Genomic DNA, 24,552 nt, shown 5'->3' with positions numbered 1-24,552 from the left:
GTGTCTATGCGACTTTAGATTAGAATAATACGTGTGACAAGACCGTCCTATTATGGCGTATATATCAACCAGCATTAATTTAGAAGGCTGCACTAATGGCATGGCTTCTGGGCGTCTACACACAGGCCGGAATTAGAGGCAGCAAAAGAACGTCTCTCGCGGGATCAGGCGAAGCAAGCCGACAGCTATATATCCTTTTATCTCGAGGGCAACAGATGCGGAATGGCTAACGAAGAGCATTCGCCTGTGCATAGTTGGGGCCCCGTCAAAACCAGCCAGCTGCGTCTTCATCGGAGCTGGAAGCCTTTTATCCTTGTGTCTTCTTTCTTTTTTTTTCCTCCGCCTTCTTTTCTTTTCAAGTGCGGGGGCAGGGATACGGTCTGACGCGCTGATTATGTTTTTGCGTTGGTGCATACAAAGAGCGAACGCGCGTTCTTTATTTCGTACGCAAATTCCTGGACAATGTCAACTGGCACGGCAAAATATAAAGCGTCAGCATTCGAACACAAACGTGCCCACACGCGCACGCGCGTACGCACATAAGAAAAAAAAGAAAGAGAGAACGCTGTAGTCTCGACCTACAGCAACGCAGTTGTTGCTGTTCCAAAATTTCACATACGATATTGCTGCGAACAGGGCTATCTAAAAAAAGAAAAAAAAGAAAAAGGACCTCGCGATTTGCAAACTTTCATGTTGTCTCATTGCCGTCGCAGAAGTTAGAAGCGTACAAACTGCGCGCGGTGAACAGTATAGTCAAAGGCGTGAGCAGGGTCTTTCATTAGGGAAAGCGATGTTTCACTGTAGCCTCCTAATTTGTTGAGTCCTAAAAAAAAGTTTCTTAATAGATGCAAATATGAAAACCAAGCGATGACGTACGTGCTTTTCACAACGGCCTACCTCTGGTTCTCGAATTTTTTGGGTTAAAGGGAGAGAGAGAGAGAGAGAGAGAGAGAGAGAGAGAGAGAGAGAGAGAGAGAGAGAGAGAGAGAGAGAGAGAGAGAGAGAGAGAGAGAGACAACGTTTAATAATACAAACAAAATGTGGTTGATTGCAGATGGCGCCCTTCTTCCAAGGCTCCACTGGCTATAGCGGCTCGCCGGGCCTGACCTAGGGTCGCCAGAGTAAACAGTTCTTGGAATGCAACATGGGGGTCCTCAGCCGCAATTATCGTTTTGTGTGCATGGCCATAACCCTGCACACAAAACAATAACGCGACATATCCGACAGCGTAGTTGTTCGGGTAGACTTGGCGATCACCTCAGATTATTATGAAGAAGGGGGAGGGGGAGAGAGGGGGGGGGGGGGGCTTTTCCCTTTGTGCACATGCCTATGCTTTGCAATACTAATCCGTTTCTGGGTTTTCTTTTGTGACAGGCGTTTTACATAATGCCCGTGATCAAGTGGGTTGATTATGTATATCAATTACCTAAAGAGTTACTACCACTGCAGCACCCCTAATTGAACTAAAACTTTGATTTTGATTGCGAGTAAACCGGTAACAGAAACCTGGAATTGCGTCCGGCTATTTATAATAATGTCTGCTGTCTGAAGTGGAAGGCGTGAGGTATGCATTCCATTGCTCTAACAAGCGACTGGAAAAAGAGGAAGGTAAAAGGAGGACCACGGTGGGTGACGATGACGACCGAAGCAGGATGACGTGCTGAGATTCCAATAACGTGACGATATAAGAGGAAACGTCAGAGACAAAGAGAACCACAAAGTTCAAACATGCGGATGACGCAGAGAAAATTCTTGCTACGTTAGTCTAGGATACGAAATGAATTATCCTCCATCTGGTACTTTTTAACTCGCGCTTTTTTGCTAGTTCGCATCGCAATAAACCTGATACTGTACAACGAGATGACACAGAAGCACACGTATCTGCCGAAGTCATCTACGTGTGCATTAAACGTTGCTCTGATCTTCTTGCACCAATTGTAACAGTTGTGTACTATCTAATCTATATATAGGTACATGTACCACATCATAAAAAAAAACGTCGCTATCACTCGAGAAGAATTTTGTGTGTATAGCTTTACGCTTAAAATAATGTGTTTTTTCTTCATCGTCTACGATTAGCTGCGATTTTTTTTTTCAATTTTGAACAGAAATTTATTGACAAGGTGCACGCGAACGCCCGAAATATGTCATCTTCACTGATAGACGTGTTTTAAAATGCAGTGTAATCTCCATACCATGCAAGTGGCAGGGGCAGGCAGCCCTAGAAAAGCAGCTTTTATTTAGTATAATAGTTAAACCCTACGTAGAATACAAGGTACAGACGTAGCAGACAATCGTAGCACGTCTAGTATATCGCTATGCGCAATGGCTTTTGCGTTATACCGGCACTACATTACATGTGAAGCTTCGTCTACCAACAATTATGCGTGCGTGTGTGCGCTCGCGCGTGTGTGTTAACAAGGTTGCTAAGGAGGCTAGTTTGTATGACTTCATCTTATAAGCAGCTGCCAGGTATACACGCTTGTCTTCTGACCGTCAGGGCCTAGGTTCACACCCCATCCCCGTCAAGGAAACTTAATTTTTATTTATTTTTTCACTCTCCCCTTCAGTTACACCTCCTCTCCGCAGTCGATCACGTGACATCCTTCCCTTTCCATCCCTCACGAGGCTCCTCCTCCTTTTCCTCTGAAAACGTTATCGTCGGTACAACGCAATCATATGCCTCCCATATATTCACGGTGGGCAAGCGCGGGGGTATAGCTAAGAAAACGTGGACTGGGCTACGTTATCTGGGCTATCATTCGTGTTTAAATATGCCAGATTATTCATTTTTATAATATAACTCTAAGTGCAACGGTTTCCTTCCCTGTAATAAAAAAAGAAAGTGCCGGTATAGCCCACTGGTTATGACACCTGTCTTCGGATCGTGAGGACGAGGGTTCAAACCCCGTCTCGCCAAGGAAGCTTATTTTCCATTTCTTATTTCACTCTCCCCTTCACCTACACCTCCACTCCGCAGTCCATCACGTAAACCTCCTTCACTTTCCATCCCTCACGAGCCTCCTCCTCCTTTTCCTCTGAAAACGTGATCGTCGGTACAACGCAATCATATGCTTCCCATATATTCATGATGGGAAATCGTGGCGGTATAGCCCAGCGGTTATGATACCTGCCTTCGGACCGTGAGGACGAGGGTTCGAACCCCGTCTCACGAAGGAAGCTTAGTTTTCATTAATTTTTTTCTCTCTCCCCTTCAGCTACACCTCCTCTCTGCGGTACATCAAGTAACCTCCTTCCTCTTCGATCTCTCACGAGGTTCCTCCTTTTCCTCTGAAAACGTTACCGTCGGTACAACGCAATCATATGCCTCCCATATATTCACGGTGGGCAAGCGTGGGGGTATAGCTAAGAAAACGTGGACTGGGCTACGTTATCTGGGCTATCATTTGTGTTTAAATATGACAGATTATTCATTTTTATAATATCACTCTAAGTGCAACAGTTTCCTTCCCTGTAATAAAAAAAGAAAGTGCCGGTATAGCCCAGTGGTTATGATACCTGTCTTCGGATCGTGAGGACGAGGGTTCAAACCCCGTCTCGCCAAGGAAGCTTATTTTCCATTTCTTTTTTCACTCTCCCCTTCACCTCCACCTCCACTCCGCAGTCCATCACGTAAACCTCCTTCACTTTCCATCCCTCACGAGCCTCCTCCTCCTTTTCCTCTGAAAACGTGATCGTCGGTACAACGCAATCATATGATTCCCATACATTCATGGTGGGGAAGCGTGGCGGTATAGCCCAGCGGTTGTGATACCTGCCCTCGGACCGTGAGGACGAGGATTCGAATCCCGTCTCACGAAGGAAGCTTAGTTTTCATTTATTTTTTTTCTCTCTCCCCTTCAGCTACACCTTCTCTCCGCGGTCGATCACCTGACATCCTTCCCTTTCCATCTCTCACGAGGCTCCCTTTTCCTCTGAAAACGTGATCGTCGGTACAACGCAATCATATGCTTCCCATATATGTATTCATGATGGGAAAGCGTGGCGTATAGCCCAGCGGTTATGGTACCTGCCTTCGGACCGTGAGGACGAGGGTTCGAACCCCGTCTCGCCAAGGAAGCTTATTTTTCATTTACTTTTTCTCTCTCCCCTTCAGCTACACCTTCTCTTCGCGGTCGATCACCTGACATCCTTCCCTTTCCATCTCTCACGAGGCTCCCTTTTCCTCTGAAAACGTGATCGTCGGTACAACGCAATCATATGCTTCCCATATATGTATTCATGATGGGAAAGCGTGGCGTATAGCCCAGCGGTTATGGTACCTGCCTTCGGACCGTGAGGACGAGGGTTCGAACCCCGTCTCGCCAAGGAAGCTTAGTTTTCATTTATTTTTTTTCTCTCTCCCCTTCAGCTACACCTTCTCTCCGCGGTCGATCACCTGACATCCTTCCCTTTCCATCTCTCACGAGGCTCCCTTTTCCTCTGAAAACGTGATCGTCGGTACAACGCAATCATATGCTTCCCATATATGTATTCATGATGGGAAAGCGTGGCGTATAGCCCAGCGGTTATGGTACCTGCCTTCGGACCGTGAGGACGAGGGTTCGAACCCCGTCTCGCCAAGGAAGCTTATTTTTCATTTACTTTTTCTCTCTCCCCTTCAGCTACACCTTCTCTTCGCGGTCGATCACCTGACATCCTTCCCTTTCCATCCCTCACGAGCCTCCTCCTCCTTTATCTCTGAAAACGTGATCGTCGGTACAGCGCAATCATATGATTCCCATACATTCATGGTGGGGAAGCGTGGCGGTATAGCCCAGCGGTTGTGATACCTGCCCTCGGACCGTGAGGACGAGGATTCGAACCCCGTCTCTTGCCAAGGAAGCTTATTTTTCATTTATTTTTTTCTCTCTCCCCTTCAGCTCCATCCTTCCCTTTCTATCTCTCACGAGGCTCCTCCTTTATCTCTGAAAACGTGATCGTCAGTAGAATGCATTTATGCATTTTGAAAATTTGTTTGTAGGTGAAATTTTGACGAAAAGGTAAGCCTGTAGCTTTTGTAAATCTGGGTATGGGTGAATTTTTTTCACGAAAAGGTAAGCCTATAGCATTTGTAAATCTGCTACGTTCTGATATTTGAATGTTTTGTTCGAATTAAAAAAAAAATGATTGTTGGTGTGGCCTTTGTAAATCTGGTACTTTTCGATTTTTGAAAGTTTTGTTCAAATTTAGAGAATGTGATTGTGGGTGAATTTTTGTCCAGAAAAGGTAAGAATATAGCCTTTGTAAATCTGGTACTTTTCGATTTTTGAAAGTTTTGTTCAAATTTAGAGAATGTGATTGTGGGGGAATTTTTGGCAAAAAAAAAGGTAAGCCTATACCTTTTTTTTTTTTTTTTTTTCAAAAGTGTAAGCCTTTGTAAACTTTGTACTTTTAGATTTTCAAAAGTTGTGTTCAAGTTTAGAGAATTGGATTCTGGGTGAATTTTTGGCCAGAAACGTAAGTCTCGAATCATTGTAAATTTCGTGCTTTTCGATTTCTGAAAGTTTTGTTCAAATTTAGAAAATTTTATGGTGGTTGAATTTTTGACCCAAAGAAAAAGACAACAGGTATGCCTTTATTTCAACTGGTGATAAGTGCCTCAAAATTTTCGTCTGCCTTTCAGCAACTATTGAGGCGAAGCAACCGCATCAGGTGAACCCTTAGGTCGGAAGGCTTCCATTGATATACACGAGAACTTACTATGCAGGCTGACCAAACCGGTAACCCCAGGAAAGGAGGAATGGAGAATTTTGCTTTATTAAAGTAATTGTGTTCATTAGCGCACACATTCGTTACGCTGAGGACATTAAGGTACAGTTTGTCGTTTTCTTGCGTAGCTGCGCAGTTTGTAGAGTGAGCTACTAGCTCGCCATGGTGACAGTTTCGAGGCGGCTGCAGATGTGTAAGCATTTCCATGCCAATTCAACGAGTAAACAGTATGTCCGTCCGTTGCTCTGTCACATAACACGATCACCGCTATGGATTAATAAAAGCACGAAAAAACGCAAAATTTCTTGGCAGTGCTGGGTTTCGAACCTGAGGCCGCATGCTCACAATGCGCGTATTTTAGCAACTGGAATACACACGTGCGCATGAAGTGTACGAATGTATCTGAACCATAGGCGTGCGCAGGGCTCCCCCCCCCCCCCCCCCCCCCCCGCGTTGAAGAGCACAAATGACAACATGCTTCACAGCGGGCGAAAAAAAAAAAAAAAAACGGAGCGATGACTTCTCGCAATGGCCCGCCTTTGGTCCCCGGTTAACCGGCAGCAAAGATGAGAAGTAAACAGTTCTTGGAATGCAACATTATGGGCCTTCGGCCGCCATTATCGTTCAAAACCTGCGTGGCCATAACTGAGCAAACGTATCGGGCAGACTTTGCTCCTTGGTGATCAGGGGGGGCGGCCGCCCCCCCTGTCCCCCTCGTGAGCACGCCTCTAACGAGTACTTCCTTCTAGTTTGAGGACATAAGCCTCAATGATTACGCGTTAGAGCTTATCATGCGCTCGTCTAAAATTCACTTCAAAGAAAAAAAAAGAATCCCGACCATGCTATATAGGCCTCGATGACCTCTCTATCGCGCTTAAAGGTCGGTCTGTACGTTATTGCAACCATTGGTTACAACTCCAATGGTGGGCGTGTCAGCGCGAGCCTCGATACACCCATGATGACATCATTGTAGACTCACCATTACCGGCAGTGCGATTCGAACTACCAGTTTTTTGGGCACGGACTGTATGCTTTTAGCCATAATAACCGCATCCCTGTATGGCTTTCGTTTTTCTAAAACTGCGAGGCCGCCAGCAGGATTCGAACCAGCGCCCTTTCAGTTGTGAGCCGAACGCTTTACCGTCTCGGCTACGACCGCGGCACAGGAAATAACGTTTATAAGCTGCTCTGCACATTATTGCAGCGCATACGTGAAAATTGAACGTTGTGCTTGCGTGTTAATTCCTACTTAAATTCACAGCTTCACAAACAAAATCTGGTGTCATTTGTGACGAGTAAGATAAGGCTATAGAAAATCTTGAATTTCTGCAATTTCGAAAGTTGCGTCGCATTGTGATGGAATAGATTTTGTGTGAATTTTTTACTGAAAGCGTAAGCCCAGTGCCTTTGGCAGTCTTTAGTTTCAGGATTTTTGAAACTTTCGTCGCATTTTGAAGAAATCAATTTGAAGGTAGAGGAATATCGGAGTTGTCTAGTCGGTTCTTATTAGCAAAGAAATTCTGCAGCGGGAGCAAAGAAGGACTAGATGGGGCACATGCATACAGGACGAGCGCTCTCTTTCTGTTGAATTTTTCATCACGATATATATATACTTGTTGCAGGAGCCGCGTCCTGACTGGCTAGCTTGATAGCACCACATTATGCGCATTACTGATACGCGTGTCCCATCATGTGCCCTTGAAATGCGGCTGCCTTCGCGCAGCCCAGGGAGAGGATCATCGTCTGGCTTCAAACAAAACCACACGCTTTCATCGTGAAGGATCACGATGAGGATAGTTTTCTGTTCGGTCTGCACGAACTAACGGCCGGCTTAAGCAACTCCGCTGTTTAAAATTTTCCTTGGCGAAACGGGGCTAAAACACGGGTCCTCACGGTCCGAAGACAAGTGTCATAACTATTGCATGAGCTGTTCACCCATGCTTGCACAACATGACTTTATGGCAAGCATATGAATGCGTTGTACGGACGACCACGTTACAAGGGGGGCGGGCAGGGCAGAGGGTGGGGGTGGCAGGAGCCTCGTGACAGCAGGAAAGAGAAGAAAGACAACGTGATCGACCGCGGGGAGGAGGTGTAGCTGAAGGGGACAGTGAATAAAGAAATAAATGAAACAAAAAAAATTTCCTTGGCGAGGCGGGTTTTGAACACGGGTCCTCACACTTTCCCCCTGCATTTTGGCACCTAAGAAGTCCGCAGCAGTAGGAGGCTGCTTTGTCCGGCACCAAGCCGGATCTCCAATTTCGGCTGATGACCTGGGCGGAGGACGTCGCGACTAGGCACGGCCGAGACGCCACAACCGGCAGCCTGAAGGTCGCACACAACGCTGCTTTTAAACTTTTATTTGTTAACTCTTGGCCTTCTCAGAAATAAAGTTTTGCACCACCATCATCACGGTCCGAAGACAAGTGTCATAACCACTGGGTTTAACACCCCCGGTTGCGCAATATATAAATTTATGAAAAGCATAGTAACGTGACCGTTGTACCGACGGTCACGTTACCAGAGGGAAAGGACCAGGCTCGTGATAGAGGAAAGGAAAAGGCGGTCACGGGATCAACAGCCGAGATGAGGTATGACTGAAGAGTGTTGGCGCGACGCACGCAGTGCTGCATCGCCTGCTATCGCACACGGAATTACGAGATTTGCGGCTGTGGTGGAACGCTACCAGCGCGGCCGTGCATGTCATGCCATGGCCAGACTGGAGAGGCGCGTGGGAACGCCCCTCGTGTAGGGTGCCTTTATGCACGTTTTGCCCGCACACATCGAGGCACACTACCCCCCCCCCCCCCATGGTCATGCCAACGTCTGGTCATGCACAGCAGCAGCGCCTGCAACGCTGCTTGCGTTCCAGCGCTGCCGTGATAGTAATACGCTTTTTGGGCGAGTGGGCGGGTGCAATGGGCCACAGCCGCACTTGAACGCTACCGCAGCGTACCAGCGCGGCCGTGATAGAGCACATCGTCGCGCAGTATCCGCACGGCTTAACTTGCGGAACAAGGAAACAACAAAGGAATCCCTAGTCAAAGCTTTGCTGAAACTTGGGAACAAAATGTAATGCCTCACGAAAGGAGCGACAGCTCAGTTGTCCGACGGTTATCACGGCGTGAAACTGGCTGCAATTTTTTATGCTAAACCAACCAGAAAAGTGTGTGCGCGTCCATGCGCCCGTTAATCCGTCCCTCCGTCACGTAAGACAAATCGCTCTAAAGAAATAAGTGTGCAAAAAATTTTTCTTGTGGCACACGTACAAGCACACGTAAAAACATACATAAAGAAAATTACTCCATCTCCCGCTAAAGGGGACCATGAGGTGATGCGAAGCCGGAGCACTTGCACGATCGCGTTCCGTTGGCGTTCGTTGGGCATGCTACCGACCTCGCGTCGTGGAACGCGAAGAGGGACGCTACGCGCGTCGTATCTTCCATCTAGCCTGGCCGTTAATTCTCAGAGGGCGAGCGGGGAACGCGGTCGACAGGCGGGCGAGAGGGAGGCAGCGTAGGAGAGGACAGAGAAGAGGAGGGGACGCGCATGCGCTCGAGCTCATCGCGGCGTTGCGCAGGAGAGAATTTCGGCATGTCTAGCCCGCGTTTCAGAGGAAGAGTGGAAAGGGGGAGGGGAGAGGGGTATGGGAGAGGGGAAGGGGAGAGGGAAAGTGGAGAAGGGAAGGGGAGAGGGTGAGTGGTGAGGAGGTGTGTGGAGAGGGTATGCGCATGCGCAGTAAGGGTGGTCACGCCGCACACCACCACCATCACCACCACCGCCGGATTGAGCTCCGCCTTAAGATACTTCGCATCTAAAATCGAGCCCTCCCTCCCCGAAATATTGTTCTGACTACACCCCTTGTTCGCGGACAAGTAACTCCCTAATAAATCCATTCTTTGTGGACTGCTAAGCCCGGCCATTACAGCGAGTTCTCTGCGTTCAAATAGCGCACTTTCCAGTGGAGGACGTGACGAAACAACGATAGTAAGCATGACGTCATGCATTCACTCGGACCATTTTTCCACCCGGTTCCTGTAACGAACGTATGAAAGCTGCACATAGAAGAGCTTGGTATATGTGTACCAGCTGCGGCATTCTCACATCCGCTCTTCTGCGTGTTTTGCGAGCACCGAGTGCAGCTGCCTGATGTGGCGCGCTTCGCGCCCGATTTCACATACCTGCGCAACTTCTCACGCGTAGGTGCCTCTCCTGCTCATGGCAATGGGTGGGAGGAGGGAGGTTATTATTTTCGTGAAGAAAAAGAGTAGTATACAAAGGCAATTACGAAACCGAGGACAGCCGCGAGTTCAGAGTGATCAAATGGAATGGCGACGTGGAGTAAATTGGATATCATTGGAGAAGGCATTTGTCCTGCAATGGAAGTAATAACCTGATAATAATGATGATGACAATAGGAGTAATAATGGTAAACAGTTAAATGTACATACTTGGTGGTTAGATTTCATGTTCATGGAAACAGCACTATTTATGGAACATATATGTCTTTGTCTTCAAGGCTTTTCACAATATCGGAGGAAGGCTGGGAAGTTAATCGCTGTAGCGGCCAACTTATCACCCTGAACTGGGAGAAGAGAGATGTTGCACACACAGTAAAGATAATTAAGACAAAAAAGAACTTAAAAATAACTACATTCTGAGGTTTTGCGTGTCAAAACCGTATCATTATGAGGCATGCCGTTCCGTAGTGAGAGACTCTGTATTCATTTTGAGCGTTTAGGGTTCCTATATTGCTCCTACATCTATGTGCACGGACGTTTTTTTTTGCGTTTCGCTCCCATCGAAATGCGGACGTCGAGACTAGCAATCGAACCCGCGTCCTCTATAGCTCAGCAGCGCAACGCCGTAGCAGCCGAAGGGAAGAATTTCCTGGCCACGTGTGCGCGCGCAGGAAACAGTGGAACTGGATAAACATGGACCAGTTATCCAAACAAACGAAAGAGAAAAACATCTGAAGTTAAAAAAAAATGCATGCACTCGAATGAACCGCGCCGACAGGGGCAGACAGCTGCAGTCAGCGCTTTCATTTACATTCCAGCTAGGATTTGGAAATATCTGGCTCGCGGTCATAGTGTCGGAAGTGCTATAATTAAGAGACATAAGTAAGTCTACCAGCAAGTAAAATATCTTACATACTTAATTCTCTTAAGCGCGTTGCGGAAAAATGTGAAATTCGGTGCTTTGGTTGGACGTTCGTTATAAGGCAGATAACTGATAGAAGAGGAACTCGTCATTGTCGTTATTCCTAGGCGTTAATGTGGTGTCTAGCTCTATCCGGTTTTTGGTGACAATATAGTTCCTGTATTATACGACGAACTTATGTGCACCTTCATTCCTATTTAATTGAACGTTTTTGGTTGCCGTGACTCGTTTGTGTTTTGATAACCACGGTACGAAGTGTCAGCACGCGCTTTCGCTGTAGCGAAGCACAGCGAAAATGTGACTCGAAGTGTCCAAGGTGAGCGAAGCTCCCCGTGGACACTTCGAGTCACATTTTCTTCTGATGCGTCACGCTACAATGCTGCTCCAAATGTGCATTGTGCATCACGAAGGACTAAAGATGGCAAGCGCATACGCATCTACGAAACGCATTTAGTTAGTACGCGTACAAAACAAGCGAAACCATGGGGAAACTGAGGTTATGTAGAGCATATATTTAAAGGCCTTAAATTTGGAGATCTCTGCGACTGCCCTGTATTTTATTCTGCCCTGCAAACCCCGAGAAACCTTTATTTTATTTATGTCCGGGCTGTGTTTCGAAAATGCACTACTCTCGAACACTGCGGTGTTGCAATCTCGATGGCGTGAGCGTTGAAGCTGTGTACGCGACGTGATACCTGTGTGGTGCCATGCATCTCCACATTATCATCGCGTGTAATCCACTGATGCCCCAACATCGAATTTCAATTTCCATTCAGTTCTTAAATGGAAAACGGTTCAAGCTGAAACGTTCAATAACATTAGAAATTGAAGTGAGCTGTTCGTATATATTATACTATATTAGTAATAAAAAAAAATAGAACGCCTACTGTAGTGGCGATCTCAAGGGTGAATATCGTAGGTGCAGCGCGACAACAGTAAGAAGGAACAACAGAGACAGGAAAGAGCGCTGACTTTCAACTGAATTTATTGAAGGTACTTTTACCGCTTTTATACAAGGTGCAAAGATCGGGGCGGGTGGGTTCACTGATTGCGAATCAGCTGTCGTATACGAAATACTGTTGAGCTGTGGAAAGATATACATAGGACAAACAGGGCAATGCTTTAATGACCGAGCGAGACAGCATGCATAAAACGTAAAAAATGCATATGGTAGCCACATGACTGTGCATTGTAAGAAATGCAAATGCAATCATCTATTCCACGAGACAAGGTTTTTGAAGAAGGCGAAAGTGAAGAAAGAAAGAGAGATTATACGAGCGATTTTCTATCACGAAGGCTGCGGATCGATGCATCAGCACAGCATCACTTATCTGATAGAGAGTATTCATTTCTTAGTTGACAATGTTATGCTTAATCACACACGTGTTGTCGCCCATGCGCACCATCTATTCACCTTGTATAAAAGCGGCCGGAGTACCTTCAATAAATTCATTTGAAAGTCAGCGCTCTTTCCTGTCTCTTGTTCCTTCCTACTGTTGTCGCGTAGCACCTGCGATATTCAGCATGAACCAACTCGCCCAAATCAAGCTCTTGTTGATCTCAAAGGTGGTGGCGTTTCGGCTTCCATACGGAGCTAAAACGTCGAGCTTAAAATCACGTAAGATATTTTCAAGGTCTCTTTCTCTTTTCCTAACATGTCTGATTCTAAATTTGACGTTGTCAGCCGGTTTCATACATAAATGAAGGGAAACATACGTAGCTTTTAGGGGCACCGCACTAAATAAAAGAGTCCTTGCACGTGAATTTTTGAGTGCTTTATATTTTAACACTGCCACATAAAAAAAAATATGAAAAAATGCAGCCTACACGAACAGCTCCATATCACCTTTCTGACAAAGGTCGCGAGCGACCTTTTACGCTTTTGAAAGCTATCTTGTGTGGTCGACAGACAGGAATATGATGCAGCACGACATAGAAATGTCATGTTTCAAAGAAAAAGATCTTTTACGTATATGCATGAGTGTGTCTTGCAACTTTAAAATATCAGCGTTGTTCTTTGAAATAACGGTGAAGGTCTGCAACTTTGCAGGTTTTATTATTCTTCTCTATTTATTTTTTCTTACATAATGTGGACATTAAGTTTGTTATATATGTAGGTGCGCTTTACTGGAGTTACTACAACGCTGCTTTTGTACTCAGATCGTGAGCACAGTTTTTGAAAGCCATTGTCTGTATATATGTTTGATAAATTTACTTGCGCTAATCGGAGGAAAGCGAAATCCTGTAACTTCTAACGCCTACTGAACATCTGCACGCACGGGCACACAGCGGCCGGATTTACTTTCAGGTGAACAATCACCAAATTAAGTATATTGAGGGAAATTTCGCACAACAATGGGAAAGATGGAGAGGTTAGTTCAACAGGCCCTGCGAAATATCCGGAAAGCATTTTACGACAGCGGAAACAACAGCGGAAGTTATCTTTGGGGGTGAAAAGGGAGTGCTATAGAACACCGAATTGGATAGAGTATAGAGACGCAGGATTACCGCCGCAGTCTTATCCAACTCTCACCTTGAACTGGCCACCATGTTTCGGCAGGAGGAGTCGGTTCTAATCGCTGTCCCGTGGACGCGCTTTCGCCTCTTGTGTCGGAATGCTCGTAGCGCGCGGCTCTTTGCCACGACGCGGGTGCGTTTGCATGTCCCGACCCTGCGGCTGCGTCGAAGCGGCAGGGATGCGGTGGCGCGCGCGCTCCCTCGGTACTGCAACAGCTGCGGCCGTACCGAGGTCATGTGACAGGCATCGGCGAGGACGGCAGAACGCCATCGAAAGGAAACGTGCGAGCGATGGAGAAAAGACAGGCTGTCCTGCATTTTGAATTTGTCCATTTTATTTTCTCATATTTAGATCGATGGTGGCCGAAGACGTATCTGTTAGGAGGCACCGTGCTACGAGATGCCATGCTCGTGTGAAATGCGCAGAAAATGACAAACTGCGTGGAGGAGCTATATATTCCCAAGCTGAAAGGAAAAGGAAATATGGGAGATTAGGGAGTCGTCATCTACACTCACATGCCGAGGAGTCAGTTAATTAGGGAAGGGGAGGGGGGTCGCTCGTTCCCGCATAACTTAGTAGGCCTAATTAGCTAGGAGCTGCATTCTGTTCTATACATGTAGCAGGGCGTAGCCAGGGGGGGGTGTGTTCAACCCCCCCCCCCCCCCCCGAAATTTTTCAGTTTTGCTTATACACACACACATACAAACGCACGCGCGGACATTCATATATAAGTATGCTTGAACCCACACTGAAAAAGTTTTTGGCTACACCCCTGACGTGTAGCACATGCTGTACCTGCATGCAGACATGCACTGCTTGAATGAAGCTTGCGTAAACAAACTTCCAAATTTATGACAACGATGACAGGTTTATACTGTGTTACTCCGGCTCGCCTCTACCACGGCCGCTCAGTTTCCATCCAGCGGCCATGCCTCTACCATAGGCGTACGCAGAGTTCTCTATTAGGGGCAGCCACATTTCACCGAAGCGCCTAAGAAAACGAACTTCGTTGGACGACGCCGAAATGAGAATGAAGCGATGACGAAGCGATTCTTCGACAACTACAGACCCTTGGCGTCGGACATCGTACGTATGCATACGTGCGAGACTTTCTCACCGACCGAAAAATAAAACTGGGCGTCGGCACGGCAAATTCCTGCATCGTCTCTCCTGGCAACCGCGGCACACCACAAGGCTCCGTTCTGTCACCGCTGCTTTTTAACGTCGCACTGATAGGACTACCTAAGCTCCTGGCTGACATCCCCAACTTACACCACAGCCTGTATACTGACGATCTGACTCTTTGGATCACGCAGGGCAGCGACGGCCAGATCGAAGAGGCTCTCCAGACCGCCATCGATCGTGTCGGTAGGTACCTCGATACAGTTGGCCTTAGCTGTTCGGCGACTAAGTCAGAGTACATCATCATCCCGTCCCCAGGACGACGTGCACCAAAGGTACTTCCTGAGATGAACCTCCAGGTCCAAGGTAACCCCATCCCTCGAACGGATCACATCAGGATTCTAGGCCTGCACTTACAGGCAAACGGCAGCAATACTATTTCGCTCCAACGCATCGACCAGTCGGTTGTACAGATCGGACGCCTTCTCAAGCGAGTCTCCAACAAACACCGAGGTATGCGAGAGTCCAACCTCCTGCGCCTCGTCCAAGCCTTCATCTGCTCCCGCATCACCTACTCTGCACCTTACCTACGTCTCACCCGCGCCGAAAGCGAACGGCTAGAGACGACACTTCGTAAAGCATACAAAACGGCCCTGAGTCTTCCCATGTCCACAGCCACTCACAAGCTCTCGGCATCACCAACACAGTGAGCGAGCTGATTGAAGATACCCTCACCGCCCAATATGAGCGGCTGTCACTCACACACGCCGGCCGAGCGATACTGCAGCAAATTGGGATCTCACCAACGAGGGCGGCCCCCAACTATGCAGACCTCACACCAGAATATCGTCGAAGTCTCTGCATCCCTCCCATTCCCAAGCGGATGCATCCGGAACACCACGCCGAGAGACGGGCCGACCGGGCACGTCAGTTCGAGAAGCGCTTCAGCGGACGTCCGGACGTCACGTATACGGACGCCTCTTACCACCCCTCGAAGCCAGCGATGGTGGCGGTGGCCCGCGCCCCCTACCGTAGCTGGCACACAGCATGCAGCATTCGCAAAACAGAAACGGTCACCGCAGCAGAAGAGGTTGCCATCGCGCTTGCGCTAGCTGACCCTACTACCAAAGTTGTCATCAGTGACTCTCAACAAGCCATCCGCAACTACGATGCCGGCCGCATCTGCCGCCAGGCATTACACATTATAACTTCTGCTCCCCCCTCTTCTACATCCCGTTTACTCCTTTGGGCTCCAGCCCACGAGTCGTTGAGCGGAAACGCCCAGGTGCACACACTCGCCCGAGATCTTAGCTGCCGAGCCGAGTGTAGGGTTCACCGCGCCGCTTCCCCTGATACAACTATGCCGCGCGACTCACTACTCACCACTTATACGGACATCCTCCAGTATTACCGACTCGGAAGATGCGTATACCCCCCTGCACACCACGATCTAACAAGACGTGAGGCCGTCCAATGGCGCAAACTACAGACAGGCAGCTTCCCACACCCCCTCTTATACAGCAGAATCTTTCCGGAACGGATAGCGCCAAGGTGCAAACATTGCTCATATCCGGCGACACTCACACATATGGTGTGGACGTGCACGCACTACAACACAGACAACACAAACACTCCAGAGTCGTGGGAGTCCCTCTTGCGTACCTCCGAGCCAGAAGACCAACGCCGGCTCATCCAGCGCGCGGTGGAGGCTGCGGTATCCCAAGGGATCCCCGCCGACCTCCTCTGAAATAGCGCAACCAGTCTTCGTACTGGTCCCCTCTTTATTATTTTTTTTTTGTTCTGGGAGCAATAAAGATACCACCACCACCACCTGCTCAAAACGGCCTGCCTTTGGTCCCCGACTTTGGGTGGGTAATTTGGCAGTAAACATGCAGTTCTGAAATGCAACATCAGGTACCGTGTTGACGTTCCTTTCACTGTCTCCGTCTTTTGTTAGCGGTCAAGATGAGAAGCAGTAAACACAAACTAGCAAACTCAAGTTCTTTTGGAACATCAGCAGTGGCGTAGTAGGGGGGGGGGGGGCGCAAAGTCTGCCCCATACATTGACCTAGAGGGAGGGGGGGGGGGGGGGTCGCTGCGATGAAACTTATCGGGACGCACGTTCAAGCGCTGTTCCTCACCTGAATAATTCTTGGTTATGCACTACGTTGCGCCCCAAGATCGGGCTGTTTTGACGGGCCGGAAGTGCAATTACCAGTGATAAGAGATTGGCGCAAACTGGGTCGATTTTATCAGGATGGCGCATTAAAATATTGATTCTTAATTCAAAATTGTTGTGATGACGTAGCCCCGCCACGGTGGTCTAGTGGTTAGCGCTCGACTGCCGACCCGAAGGTCGCGGGATCGAATCTCGGCTGCGGCGACTGCATTTTCGATGGAGGCGAAAATGTTTGAGGCCCGTGTACTTAGATTTAGGTGCACGTTAAAGAACCCCAGGTGGTCGAAATTTCCGGAGCCCTCTACTACGGCGTCTCTCATAATCAAATCGTGGTTTTGGGACGTTAAACCCCAGATATTATTATTATTATTATTATTATTATTATTATTATTATTATTATTATTATTATTATGTTATGAACCCTTACTGATCTATGCCGCCACCTCACCCCGGGCTTACCCGGAAGGAATTACAGACGGGGTCCCTGCTCACCCCGGTGCTAGCTAAGCACGTGTGCCCGAGTGTGTATGCGAGTGACGTGTGTAGACTGTGCGCGAAGGAGAGAGCTACCGCGGCTCACATCATTTGGGACTGTAGCGTAAATCCGAGAGAAGCCAGTGAGAAGACGACGATCCCGCCGCAGCTAGAGGCTGCAACGAGGATCTACGATAAATAAGAGACACAACTTAAAAGGCCAACTCCGGCGATTTTTCGAGGTCCATGGATCTCAATAAAATTCGCTGGGTACGTTCCTTTTCACGTTCCCGTTATTTATGCCAAATTACAAGCTGGACTGCTGGAGACATACGCAGATTCATTGCAAATGAATTTTATTGATTGCCCCGACTCTCCCCACCTCGCTTCCCAGAATTATTGGCACCATTGTGTGCGTGAGGTCATTTTTGTTAAAGCGGAAGTGACGGAACCGAGGGGCCCCTAGAGCGTCTGCTATCCGCAAGACAACAATCGCGTGTGTTTGGCGAGCGCTTCGTTGGCTGGGCGTGTGAATTTCAGTTCCTTGTGGTAATGCGTGCGATGGGTGGCAATTGTGGTGTCGCGTTGTGGGCTGCACACGATTCCCCGTTGGCAGTCACGAAACACTCGCACCTATGCCGGTTTACCGCACGGAAAGTACGGTAATACCGTACCGGCTAAAGAATGCACATGCGTGAACATCACCGAAACACTTTCCGTAACATATACAGGGTGCACCGTGACCGGGCCTATCGGTATACGGTGAGCTGCGCATCGTGCGAAACAACGTAACCTAATCTAGTAACGTTGGTGCGAAAGGTGGCTCATACTTGGCTTATATTAAGCTCCTTCGGCCGTACCAACGCGATGTTGGAAAACATGGAAAACGTCTGAGCCCTCCGCGCTGTCATCGTGCCATTTAAACTTGCCGCGCTGTGCCTTCTACCGCCATTTTGATTTCAGTACAGTGTAATTTCAGTAGTTACTGTGCCTGACTGTGCCACTGTGCTCTGCTGTGCTAGCTGCAGGCTAGCTGTGCTCCGCTGGAGGCTTTGACTAAAGTGCACCACCACGTTCAATACTATTTTTAATTCAACCTAATGTGTTGTTTACTTCTACTAATCTTTTTTTTTTTTTTACCAGAGATTTGGACACCTTCTATCGCAACAAGTCTTTGCGTGACTCACAATCGCTTAGCAGAAAAAAAAAAGCCTGGCCTTCAAGATTTTTATCAACTTTTTAAAAAATTTTTAGGTCAAGAAGATGAGACAGTGAAAAACGCATTCTGTAAAATATTTTCTTATTCTATGGTTTTTTTACGTAACGTTATATTCACTTGTGCGGGGTTTTTTTTTTGTTTTTTTTTAAGTACAACGGTCGCATCATTATCACCATCATCCTATACTTCCGTTTCCTTCCCATTCTCAAAAAAAGATGCAGACATACGCCGGCGAACGCGTGGTTGAGACTGCATGTATTTTGTGATTCGATCTTGAAACACTGGGCCGCATTTCACGATGAATGTGCGTAGAAAGCAGTGGCGTAAAGGTCGGCCGGGCAAGCGTCGGCGCACTGCGGATGACGGCGACGAGCCGGCTTTCGAGAAGGTCCCCCGCCGAAGCATGGCCAACGACAGGAAAAACGTGCGTGTGCTCCTTCCAGTTAAAACGAGACACGGTGTCGTGCAAAAGACTGAGGTCCTCGACAGAAAGGACGACTCACCTTTAGAATCCGACGAAACTGACGACGGATCTGCTTCGGAAGAAGACCTGGAAGAAGTGCCAGAGACGCCACCAGTCGCAGAAGAGTCGCCCGAGGACAAAACCCCTCGCACAGCAGTCAAGTCGCTGTCCGATAAGTATCGGCAGCTACAGCAAGTAAAGCAGAAGATTGGCTCTATGGCCAGTGCCATTGTAGAAGACCCACAAGATAAAGTGGGTCATTTCAAGGAGCTCATCGCCTTACTTCGCGACGGAGCGCCGGGCATTTCCCACATTGTGCAAAGGCTGGCAGCGCTTACGCTGCTGGAAGTCTTCAAGGATGTCGTGCCGGGCTACGCCATCACGGCACCAACTGCGCACGGTAGCGGACCGAAGCAGAAACTGAAGAAAGAGACAAGAGCCTTGATAGGTTACGAGGAGGCCTTGCTGCGCTATTACGGCCAGTACGTTGGCTGCTTGCGGAAGATATTGGCGCGACATCTGAAAAGGCTCAAGTCTCCCCAAAGCGCTCTGCGTCTCCGCCTTTCAACGGCACTGGCCCAGGTAGCGGCTCGCTGCGTGTGCGGTCTGCTGTTGGCGCACCCCCACTTCAATCTTCGTGGACAACTTATCGAATTGGCCGTCCATTGCCTGGGCAGTTCCGACGACAAGATGTCGCTGACTGCGTGTCAGGCTCTTCGCCAGTTGTACCGCCAGGACCGGCTGGGAGAGAGCACGCTGGATGCTGTCAAACGTACCAGAGCACTCTTAAAGGCCAGGGGTCTTCAGGCAAGTGTCGCAAGCTGAATGTGGCTCTGGCGTAGCCTCCCAGAAAATTTTCAATTTTGCATGTGCATATATACACTCACAAAAGTATGGTATGGTATGACACATGGAATAGTACTTGACAAAATATGTAACAGAGTGAACAGTTAGCTGTTCATAAGCAAAAGTTCTTTCTCAAGCACACAATTGCAGAACTAACACATTTCTTTGTCATATACATGGCACACATTGATTATCTCTCTGGTCATCTTAGTCTGTATAGCTGTACATTACTGTAGTGAACTTGGTGTAAACCCTCTTGAATTATATATGCATTGCAGGTGCACCCCCGTGTCCTCGAGCCATTCCTGTCTCTGCGTTTACGAGAGCCCAAGGCAGCAGACCAGGGCCACAACATCGATCTGAAGAAAGTGCGCGAAGGTCTGCGAAAAATGTCACGCAAGGAGCACCGACAGCACAAGCGCATGCGTCGTCTGGAGTCTCAGCTTCGCGAGACTGAGGCAGAGGAAAGCGACATCCGTAAGGATCGCCTCCAGGGACAGATACTGCAGCAGCTGCTTTGGACATATGCCCACGTTCTGAAACAGGTGCCTCAGAGGCCTGAATTAAAGCCCTTGCTTCGCCCGGTGTTCAAAGGTCTCGCCCAGTACGCACACCTGGTCAACCTTGACTTCCTGGAGGACATTCTGGATGCACTAGGCACCTTGCTGAACTTGCTAGGCTCCCGGGATGCTCCATGCTGCTTACAGGCGGCATTTGCACTCCTGTCGGGCCAAGGCCAAGCCCTCACAGTTGACCCCCAGCGATTCTATGTAGCACTGTTCAGGTGTTTATTGGAAAGCCCCTCCGCGAGTGCTCGGACGTTGTTGCTTTGCTGGCGGACGATGGTCGTGAACCGCTGCCGAAGTCTGTCGGTGTACCGGCTCAAGGCACTGTGCAAACGGTTTGCCACGCTGTGTCTAAATCACGCTCACTCACTTGGCCTAACCCTATCGCTCGGCACACTGCTCAGAAGCGAACCCCGATTGCAGGGACTCTTGGAGGTAGCGGACTCACAAACAATCTTTCGCCCCATGCTCGGAGACCCCGACCACGCTGGCTGTGCTCCACTTTGGGAGCTGCACGTGCTGAGAAAGCATTACGACCCCTCGACGGCTGCAATTGCCAAGGCAGTTGCATCGTCTAATCGAATTCCACCGACACTTACCAGCCTCGATCCTGTCCGTGTGGCAGGCAAGCGCTTTGATCCGCTTGTGGCATTCCCCGCACGTGGGCCAAAGGCTAACGTAAAGCATGGACTTAATAAAGACAGGGTCGAGAAACACAAACGAAGGCCCACTAAAGGTGCTGTGCGCAACAAAGACAATAAATAAAGGTACAATTGTGTATTTAATCCGTGTAGTCATTCATGAGAAAATGGTAGATAAATGCTGCACTCTTGCGTTCATCAGTGTCTCGCCGTGCGTCCCATGAGGATGGGCCAAGTTCTGTTGAGGGCTGGCCTTTGGGCCTCAAGAGAACAGGGCCAAATACATTTGCTGCAAAAAAATAAAGGGTATTATGATCGAGTTACTATTTATTTCTTAGCCTAACGTGCAGTCGCAGTCTACAGTACTGACACAAGAGACGCTATTGAAATGAAACTTCCCTGCCTGGAGACATAATGGTCTGTCTCCAGGCAAGGAAGGATCCTCTATTTGCCTTAAAGTGAAAACAAAAATATACCTCAAAAGCTGCTCAAAAGGACCCTGAGCCACTATTGCATTTATCTCTTGCATGGGTGCTCACTTGTCCACTGCTGTAATTGCTAATCATCATGTGAGGCTAAGAGCACTTTCAATTTATATGAAAATAGAAGTAACTTTAAAAAGCATCCCTGCAAGGGCTTGCACTTGCCTTGGTGCCATAACGGTGCAAGTGAGCCCCTTACGGGAGCACATTTAGAGTTGTTCCAAGTACACCTATATGCCCACTTGCACCAATCAGTGGCCGTCAGTTTGACGGCCACTTTCAGCTCGACCAACCACCGCTGCTCGTGCATACCTACCCAGAAGCTTTGCATCCAGCTTGTTTTCCGTAGAGTGTGCGAGTAGCTCTTTTAGGAAGCAGACCAGGTAGAGGAATGTATGCCTGTGCACTTCTGGCACCATTTGGGAAACAACCTGCATAAATATGTGGTCCGGTGAAATGCGTAGTACCAGTAAAAAGCACAAACTATTATACACTGTACAGATAACCACTGGTTTGCTTTCTTTCATTCAAAACTAGATGCGAGTCCAATACAAGTTTAAAATAATTTTTCTTTTTTCGGAACCTCATCACATTTATTAAAATGGTTTGTGCTTATTAATAATAATAATAACTGGAGTTTACCGTCCCAAAACCATGACATGATTATGAGAGATGCCGTAGTGGAGGGCTCCGGAAATTTCAACCACCTGGGGTTCTTTAATGTGCACCTAAATCTAAGTACACGGGCATCAAACATTTTCGCCTCCATCGAAAATGCAGCCGTCGCGTGTTTTGTGCTTATTGCAAGCTGCTGTTGCCAAAGTATGGGACCACCACTATTTGCACATTAACTTTGCTCAATAACTCGTACAGCATTAAAAAATTTGCAACTTCCTTTGTTGAAAACGTTAACTTAAAAGCAGCATTAATAGGGACATTCACTGGCTCAAAAGTTAAATCTTAAATGAATAACCATTTGATAATTATTACAATTTTAATGATGCTATAGATGAAACGCTTGAATAAATTAAACTGCAGTGTTAAACTTCCCAAAGCAGCCCATAGCCTAAAAAAACACTAGTGATGGATTCCAGTTTAATTTGCAATCGCCTTGGGTCTATTGTTGTGCACCAAAGGCACAGCGCACAAGCGCTTTTGCTTTCAAGTTAATTAGAATGTAGCTACCACAGCCGGAGTAGATGCCATGACATTGTGCTCAACAGCAGAATGGCATAGCCAGTATGACGTCATTTGCACAATGTTTGTTAATGGCTAGCAGTAAATACTATTTGCGCCCACTTAGTGCTGGCTATTTTACACAATAAAGGAGTAGTGACACAAAATTGTACATCTTGTTTTTTTCTGTTGTAATAGGTAGCTAACGACTCACTTATCACAGCTGGAAACCTCATTTGCTGAAGTCAAGCAACGGTTAATTGTTTAGACGTTTTTAGAGTGCCCAGTCGCAGTTTCATAGAAAGGCAGGACCCAGCATGGTTTGTTTGTACACACAGCTGGGCACAAGAGTGCACAAAACATTAGTGCACTCACAACGCACATCGTGTGCATATGAGCATTGTGTTGACAACTGGCAGAGAGCACACACAAGGACCATGGCAGCAAACACAAACTCGAGACGTACGTGGTTATTCCTCGTTTACATGCAAAACAAGTTGATGTCAATGTTGTGTCACTAGGAGCTCCCTTTTACATGCAGTTGCATGGCACACACTTTTAATATTGATTTTAAATATGTTCTAGGCTACATATTAGCCATTTATATCTTGTAGATGATGTGTGTGTCCACACAAATCTATCTCAAAGTTATCGCGTTTTCGACACTTTGTGTCGGTTCTATAAGCATGCCTCTAACCTCAAGAACTGTTCACTGTGACCTACCTGTTTAGAAAGAATGAAATTGTTTGAGCAATCAAGGCAACGCTGGTAGCAGGCATATGGAACCACAGGCTCAGGCAGGGAGTCCAGAAACAGCAGGAGTGCCTCAGCCATGGAGTGTACACTGCCAGCTGAGGTGTGCATGACGTTAAGGAATGTTCATCCACACAAAAAGTGGAACATGCCAAGGCATACTCCAAGAATCATTGTCACCAATAGGCTATAGCTGCATATGTAGTAATTATAAATATAAGGATACGCAGGTGGCCATCAAGGCGTGCATCGAGGGCATCTCTTATTAGGTGGAGTTCCCAGCTGAGACCAGATTGCTGAAAGAGGTCATCCTAGAAAACAAGAATAAACAATAGTGAGCACAAACAGTACCTGACGATACGACTATAAGCAAGTGGTTTTGGGCTACAAATCAACTTCTAAAAATAATTACTGAATTGTTCTCCTTGTTTATGCATGCAAAATTAAGACACACACTACACTGTAATAATAACTGTGACAATACCTAATGATTAATATCTTTAACACACACCAGTGTATTTGCTTATTGGTTGGCAACTACCGTGCAACAGTTCACAGAAAAAATAAGTTGCCGAGCATGTCATTTCTAGCTGCACAGCTTTAAGTGAAAGAGACCCCATTAAAGGTTTTCACTTCCAGCTACTTTATGAGCTTGCTTGTTCACTGTGTGCTTTATGTGACATAGAATTGATGCAAAGATATTGTGACTTTATGCAATTGTTTATTAAACTAAGGCTGAAACCCATATCAGGTGGAATGATAGTGAAAAATAGCTTGGTTACTGCAGAATCGCAACGAGTTGTGATTGTACACTTCAATTGTTTGTTAATTGCATAAGCAAACTGCTAAGACAGATAATGCCACTGACATGTATACAGTGGAATCTTAATGATACAATTCTGCATAATAGTACTTTTTTCGGAATAATATGTTTTCTTTTCCTGGCCAACACTCTATGGAAGCTGTATTTTCATACGGTTGATACGAATGCATTTTCACTTGATATTAGATAATATGACTGTAAACTAGTATTTTTGAAACTTGTAGCTTTATAATCAAGTGCACGAGATTAAACTACATTCCAGTGACTCACGAACAACGTGTTAAGGATTGGCCACACTAGCGAAAAGATGCACGCTGTGCACTGGCAAAACGTGTGCCACAAAAGCTGCCGCAAAGCAGGTTTTTTGTGCTGTGGGTGGGATTGGTTATTAACTGATTTAAATTGTGGCGTGTCG

At 47.3% G+C, this 24,552-nt stretch overlaps 4 protein-coding genes and 1 non-coding gene across 6 annotated transcripts in view; 2 read left to right on the top strand and 3 right to left on the bottom strand.

Annotated features, from left to right (window-relative positions):
- The window catches only part of LOC119396923 (MFS-type transporter SLC18B1), a 65,513-nt gene extending 51,869 nt beyond the window's left edge, over positions 1-13,644 (bottom strand). The window contains exon 1 of one of the 2 annotated variants that reach the window (XM_037664306.2): positions 13,409-13,644. The gene's annotated coding sequence lies outside the window, so the exon portion shown is untranslated. Of the gene's footprint in view, positions 1-10,163; positions 10,282-13,408 lie in introns of those variants that run through there. The other variant, XM_049417279.1, reaches the window with a different exon arrangement.
- Positions 1-16,295, top strand: part of LOC119397671 (uncharacterized) — a 29,095-nt gene extending 12,800 nt beyond the window's left edge. The window contains 2 exon segments of the mRNA XM_037665093.2: positions 14,430-15,199; positions 15,202-16,295. Of these exon segments, the coding sequence (XP_037521021.2) occupies positions 14,430-15,199; positions 15,202-16,262 (1,831 nt within the window). The 3' untranslated portion in view covers positions 16,263-16,295.
- On the bottom strand, positions 6,799-6,874 carry Trnav-cac (transfer RNA valine (anticodon CAC)). The gene has a single exon. It is a non-coding gene; the product is annotated as a tRNA-Val (tRNA).
- A 2,296-nt stretch (positions 16,296-18,591) lies between the features above and the next one.
- On the top strand, positions 18,592-21,042 carry LOC119396914 (nucleolar complex protein 3 homolog). The gene is made up of 2 exons (XM_037664295.2): positions 18,592-19,657; positions 19,975-21,042. Exons 1-2 carry the CDS (start codon positions 18,686-18,688, stop codon positions 21,025-21,027), a joined length of 2,025 nt encoding a protein of 674 aa, XP_037520223.1. The 5' UTR covers positions 18,592-18,685; the 3' UTR covers positions 21,028-21,042.
- Positions 21,038-24,552, bottom strand: part of LOC119396913 (inositol polyphosphate 5-phosphatase OCRL) — a 27,783-nt gene continuing 24,268 nt past the window's right edge. Inside the window, exons 18-21 of the mRNA XM_049417278.1 lie at positions 23,541-23,625; positions 23,285-23,412; positions 21,702-21,816; positions 21,038-21,192 (exon numbers count right to left, since the gene is read on the bottom strand). Of these exons, the coding sequence (XP_049273235.1) occupies positions 21,044-21,192; positions 21,702-21,816; positions 23,285-23,412; positions 23,541-23,625 (477 nt within the window). The 3' untranslated portion in view covers positions 21,038-21,043. The remainder of the gene's footprint in view (positions 21,193-21,701; positions 21,817-23,284; positions 23,413-23,540; positions 23,626-24,552) is intronic.

Source organism: Rhipicephalus sanguineus, chromosome 6, assembly GCF_013339695.2.
Source record: "Rhipicephalus sanguineus isolate Rsan-2018 chromosome 6, BIME_Rsan_1.4, whole genome shotgun sequence".
Taxonomy (NCBI): domain Eukaryota; kingdom Metazoa; phylum Arthropoda; class Arachnida; order Ixodida; family Ixodidae; genus Rhipicephalus; species Rhipicephalus sanguineus.
The sequence above is the reverse complement of the archived record's forward strand: the minus strand, read 5'-3'. Positions and strand labels throughout refer to the sequence as shown.

Coding starts and splice junctions, on each gene's coding strand:
- LOC119396914 (XM_037664295.2), top strand. CDS start 18,686: ATGAATGTGCGTAGAAAGCAGTGGCGTAAAGGTCGGCCGGGCAAGCGT. Junction 19,658..19,974: donor TAAAGGCCAGGGGTCTTCAG/GCAAGTGTCGCA, acceptor TATGCATTGCAG/GTGCACCCCCGTGTCCTCGA.